Source organism: Pholcus phalangioides, unplaced genomic scaffold, assembly GCF_987345545.1.
Source record: "Pholcus phalangioides strain wild (caught in Gottingen) unplaced genomic scaffold, Ppha-v1.0 ptg000017l_1, whole genome shotgun sequence".
Classification (NCBI taxonomy): domain Eukaryota; kingdom Metazoa; phylum Arthropoda; class Arachnida; order Araneae; family Pholcidae; genus Pholcus; species Pholcus phalangioides.
This window is the reverse complement of record NW_028301610.1, coordinates 66,741,081-66,747,500: the sequence shown is the minus strand read 5'-3', so window position 1 is coordinate 66,747,500 and position 6,420 is coordinate 66,741,081. Positions and strand designations below refer to the sequence as shown.

General features: G+C 36.1%; 1 protein-coding gene across 1 annotated transcript in view; it reads right to left on the bottom strand.

Moving 5' to 3' along the window:
* LOC149074660 (tyrosine-protein phosphatase 10D-like) overlaps positions 1-6,420 on the bottom strand; it is a 403,111-nt gene that overhangs the window by 139,828 nt on the left and 256,863 nt on the right. Inside the window, exons 13-14 of the mRNA XM_089247098.1 lie at positions 4,360-4,501; positions 1,126-1,404 (exon numbers count right to left, since the gene is read on the bottom strand). Coding sequence (XP_089103224.1) covers positions 1,126-1,404; positions 4,360-4,501 — 421 coding nt within the window. The remainder of the gene's footprint in view (positions 1-1,125; positions 1,405-4,359; positions 4,502-6,420) is intronic.

Below are 6,420 nucleotides of genomic sequence, written 5' to 3'. Positions count from 1 at the left end.
GCAGTTGCTTTAATTTGCTCACTCGCTTGTTACAACCATTAATTCTCAAATGTAAATTTATATTCTGTTTTCTCGCAGCCCTTAGTGCTGTATAGCACACCTTAAATTCTAACATAATCATGTTTAACCGTTAATTATTGCAATAAACCTGTTACTTGTTAATGCTGTGTCATCTGTCTTTCCGTGAGTGCCTTAATTCATTTGTGAGAGATGAACACACTTAATACTGTCTGGTATCATCTGAAAGGATTCTATTTTGGAAGCACCTATCTACTTGAGATATCTGGCCCTCATTGACAACAAGAAAGGTATATATCTCTAAAACTAAATATATCAACTTTTCTTTACATATTATTCCTGCTTTACTCCATGCACTTTAAAAATTTTTGAAGCATTTGTTCCCACACTAATTAAAGTTATTGTTTTTTTCCCCCTATATTTATCAGCATCTTAAACATTTTGCTCTTTTATGACAGTAGCTCAATTATTCAAATCATACGTATTATCTCTAATTTTGATATGTAAAATGCACCCACCACGTGTTGCCACGATGTTACAACTTTTAATTTTGTTTTTCCTCCTTCACCTATCTATTACTTGATATTTAACTATCACTTCCCCCCATTTATATTTGTGTTCATATATATAAGTGTATATGTAGATATTTTACCCCCTTCACACATTGTACTTTTTTTATATCAAAAACTATCATCAGTATGTGACAATCATGTTCGTCTGGATGAAAAGTTGTTTGTATTTGTGTATGTATGTTTGTATATTTCTTGCTAAATGAATAAAAATAATAATAATAATATTAACCCCCACTGAGTTTGGTGTCATTCTGGGTATTAGATCAAGCTTCAGATGGCTATGAGTACATTCATTTTAATTACAAATACCATGCTCAAACTGATTTCCAATTAGTTTTGATATTATATTTTTAATTGTATTTAAATTATTAAACAAAATGTTTTTTAGACACATACGTAACTGGGACAAACGATAATTATTTTGCTAGATCAAGATCAAATGGAACCTGGAGTGCCACGAAGGTATCTTGTAAATTATTGACATGAATATCAAAATATGAAAATAATTTTAGTACTGCAATAAATTCTGACTTACATAATCTTGCTTGCCTATGTATAGGAACACTATATACACCTCCACTAACAGTCCATATACTTATATTGTAGAGTCTACCAGGTACCAAATTATCGAAGATCACTAATCTGTTTGTGTCATTTTGAAGTTTTTCTTGACCCGGAATGCTTTTATCACTCAATTGGATTCTATAACGATCAAAAACTACATTACGTATTGGAGTTGGAGTATATTTTATTCCTAGGGTTTTGGTCTCTTGTTCATCAATGACAATGTGAATAACAGAATCTATAACTGGTTCTGAAAAAAAAAAGACACAATCAAAAATTTACACATTTTTTTATTATACTTACAAATACAAGGCAAAATATCCAACGAGGTGGCTGACAAAAAAAGATGCCCATAACAAATATGGATGTCATATTTCTAAAACAATGCAACCCAATTAAAAGTGTGACTAAAAACTATATATATACATAATAAAATACAATACACTGCCCACAAAAAATATTTATGGTTGTCTTATCTAAAAATGGATAGCCTCTCGATTTACCCCAATATTATTATTTGTTTTAAATGTGACAATTGTGTTTGAATTCACAACCCCTGGAGGCATTCACAACACTATTAAGAGAAATATTCCCTGCGACACCACAACTTTGAGTTGTCCCTTACCAATCGATACTGGTGTCCCATTGTGGGAGAACAGTTGATTGACAGCACATTAATAATTCATGGTATATCTTATCCATCCCATTGAAAATTTTAAAAACTTCAATCATGTCTCCCTGATGCACTAGCGTCCTTCCAATGTTAACATATTCAAGAAATCAGGTCTCTTTCTTCATAGCTCAAGCCTTGGGCAGCAACAAGAACACATGTAGCTCTTCTCTGCACACCCTCAACTAAGTCTATATCCCTCTGCATGTAAGGTCTCTAAATCCTAACAGCATACTTCAGTCCAGGACAAACTAAGCCCCAGAAATGTAGAATGACTATAGGCAAAAGCAAAGACACCTGCTTAAGAATAAAACTGAGCATTCTGTTTGCTTTTGACCACTGCTGAACAGTGTTCAAAATAACTGAGCTGATCGTCAATAAGAATACATAGATACCATCCAGAATAATAGTGTTAACTAAATAATAACCCACGTTTCACTCATAAGTGAAACATGGGTTGATTGAACCAAAATGAGCAACCATGCACTTGTAGGATTGGATTTTAAATTTATTGGCATAAGGACCAGTTTGGTCAAACTGTGCCACCATGCACATGTAAATGCTAAACATCATTCTCTATTCATTTGCCCATGTTGCAATTCTATTTAGGTTGGTCTGGAGCAACTCCCCTATATTGTTTTGATCCCCGCCTATACAAATAGAAGGCCACAACAGTCAAAATGCCTAACGAAGTGGCTGAGAAAAAGATGCTCATAACAAATATAGATGTCATGTATTTCTAAAATACAGCAACCAACTCCCAACTAAAATTGCACTTATAAAAACTGAGGACTATATATACATGATAAAATATTATACAATGTCCATGAAGAATACTTATGGTTGTCTTATTCTAAGTATGGATAACTTCTCAATTTACCCCAACATGTTTATCATATTTCTTTTTAAATGTGTCAATTGCATAGGTGGAGATAGACTTGGAAGTCTGGGGGGGGGGGGCACGATGATGATATCAATTCATATATACATTAGATCAGTCGACTCCACCTTTGACGCTGGGGGGGGGGGGCATTGTGACCCACGCCCCCCCCCCCCCGTATCTCCACCCATGGTCAATTGTGTTACAATTTACTACCTCCAGGAGTAAGCTATTCCATTTATTAAAAACACTATTAGAGAAAAATTCCCTGCGACACCATAACCTAGAAGTGTCCCTTACCAATCGATACTGGTGTGCCCTTGTAAAAGCAGTTGATTGACGGCGAATTAATAAGTCATGGTTCAACCTATTCGCACCTTTGAAAATTTTGAACACTTCGATCGTATCTCCCCAACACCTGCGTTCATCCAATGTGAACATATTCAAAAATGACGTCTCTTCATAACTCAAGCCTAATGTGCCAACAAGGACACATGCAGCTCTTCTCTGCACCCCCTCAACCAAGTCTACATCCCTCTCTAGTTATGATCTCCAAAACCATACTCCAGTCCAGGATGAACTAAGCCTCAGAAAAGCGAAAGTATGATTTTAGGAGAACACGAAGAAACCTTTTTCAAAATGAATCCAAGCATTCCATTCACTTTTTTGACTACCAAAATTAACTTCACATCATCTGCAAATTTGCTAACAATCCCATCAAAAGAGTTTATAGATATAAAGTGAGAAAAAAGTATGGGGCCAAGTACACTTCCCTGAGGGACTCCACTTGTGACATCTATCCAATAAGAGACAGTCGTTTGGGACTATACCGTCAGCAACACTACTGCAGTAAATCGGTGGAACTGGCCCCAACAATTCATTAGCATATCCCTGTGAGCCCTAGGATAGATATCATTTAGTCCTGGTGCTTTGCTCGCACAAACATTTTTTATAAGTTATAGGACTTTCACATCTGCTAAATGGTTATCGTTCAGGGCTTTATACCCCATGATACATCACTATCTTGATTAAAAAGTGATGCAAAAAAATTGTTGAATGCACTACATATGCTTGCATTACTTTCTGGCCTAGACCCTTCTAATGAGGGGGCAACTGTCCCCTTACATTCACCATAGACATGCCTGAAAAATGATTTTGCGGGTCAGTGCCAATGTTACCTGCCAACCTAGATTCAACTTCCTTTAAACTCACTCCTATTCATTTCTCTTCCACAGCCTTCTTTTATCAGTAAACAATAACAGGCCACCTTGTTCACTTTAACACTCTCTGAACGCTCTTTTATTTTCAAACGAAAGGCTATCCATGAACCAGAGGGGGTGGAATGTACAAGTGTGCTTTTTTACGAACAAAGGGTATGCCGTTATGTAACCAAGGACAGCTTTGTACTGAATTTGTGCCATTGACTTAAAACCCTGATTCCAACCAAACTTTGAAAATTTCAGCTATCATTTCTCTTAAAAAATTAAATTTGTTCCTTCAAAAAAAAAACAACCATTCTTTTGTTATAAGCTTTACACAAAGAAAAATTAGAGAAAACTAATATCTCAATGATCACTAGAAGAAAACTCTAAATTTGACTCTAAGAAGAAATTTCATATAAAAAGGAAGCTGAAGTAATATAACGTACAACTTACTTGTTCTTGTTTGTAAACCAATTCCTTCACTTCTCAAGCTGTGACTAACAACATAAAATAAAAAAGAATATAGTTCACCAGGCTTCAAGTCATCTATCATAACACTCATCATTCCTTCTGATTGAGATTCATTAGCAGCTACCTAAAAAAACATTTAAAAATCAGTATTAAAAACCTGCAAATACCATCATAAAAAAAAATTAAACCATCTGTCACCAGTAACACTCTAATAGCAAGATGACAAGTGCATCAACAGAGGGCGCAAGTAGGGTTTCAAAATTCCCAACATTTTGGAACCATCAGGAACAGGAAATTGTATTTCCAGAGACTTATTTACAGTGGAACCTCATTTGTATGATTCTAATTTATACAACATTTATGTTTGGCCTCAATTAGTCTCTATACTTTTTGATATTAAAATATTTCATTTATGCATCACATAACTTCACAACGTTTTTACTCCAACTCTAATCCCAAATTTTGGCAGAAGTCATTTCACTCAATTAATGTATGTGGGAATTTTTTAAAATATCACTTAATATATCATGTATATAAAACACTGCGCGCACACAAAATTAGACAAATACATTTAATACACCTTAGATTTTGGTTTATAACCCTTAACCATTTGTTGCTCAGTGTTCCACTGCATGGAACACCCAACTTGACTAGCTTCTCAAACCGTTGAATTCAATTATAAATATATAAAAATAGGTTTACCATTTACTTAGAACTTTCCTTTTCAATCATAGATGACACCACTACACAAGGCAATCCATGATCTTCAGCTGTGATGCATTATTTAAAATCTTTGTATTTACAATAAATTTTATATATTTTTTTGTGATACAAAAAAGATTGCCTCAAAAAAAAAATTTTACGTTATATTGTTGGCTGTACTCCAAAATATTTATTCTATATTATTTTTAATTTTTTATGCAGGAAACATACGAAGAATCGTTGAATAAAATAAGGTGCTCCATCAACTGGAACACTGCGCCACTAGCTCATATCATATTACACATATTTTTTTGTATATACGCAATGACGAGAGGAAACATCTGTGTTTACACGTTTTCTGTTTTTCTTTGTTTGGGGGGAATGAAGTCAAGCTGTCAGATGCTGCAAGGGAGGGTTGGTTGTCTATAAAAAAAAAACAAGAAATATACATATTCCATTTGTAGAAAATGTGATCCTCTGGAATTTTGTGGGGAGGTTTCAGGTGCAACGTCCCTTATGGGAGTTGCTTGCCCGGTTTGAAATATCCAGTAATTGTAGTAGCAAACAAGTGGAAAATTATTACAAATAAACTTTCGCATGAAAATATTATTTATTAGGTTCGAATGTATAAGTTACACAATCTTAACACTAGATTAATTCAACATAAAACCCTCTATTCAACATTGACAAAAATATATGGTCTCACCGGTTTATGGTCATCAATAGTCAATCTTATACGCCGGTCGGACGTCCGACGTTGATAGTCACTTCGGTGCTATGTAGCCCCATCAGTACCAGTGGAGGTCTCTCGGTTGAGAGCCGGATCACCTCGATCAGCTCCAGGGGGCCTCTCGGTTGAGGGCCGGATCTATTCCAGCAGGGGCCTCTTGGTTGAGGGCCAGACCACCTCGATCAGCTCCAGGGGGCCTCTAGGTTGAGGGCCGGACCACCTCCATCAGCTCCAGGGGGCCTCTAGGTTGAGGGTCGGACCACCTCGATCAGCTCCAGGGGGCCTCTCGGTTGAGGGCCGGATCTCCAAATTACGTTACTGCACGTAGCCTTGACAAGGCCAGCCGCTACATTATTTTCCGCCTATCATCAGCAATGAAGTATTTTCAACTATGAAGATAAAATAATGCTTTCGATTCCAGACCTGCCGGGAAACAATATCAGTCACTATAAACTATTTCATTTTGAATAACTATTGGATCATTTTCCCAGCCTAAGGCCAAATGATATGGTAGCAAGACGGAGAACCGTCCAACTAGAGGGCTTCAGTTGAATGAACAAAACAAAGGAAGAGCGCAAGTGTTAGCCAAAGAGGGAGGAATTTATACACCT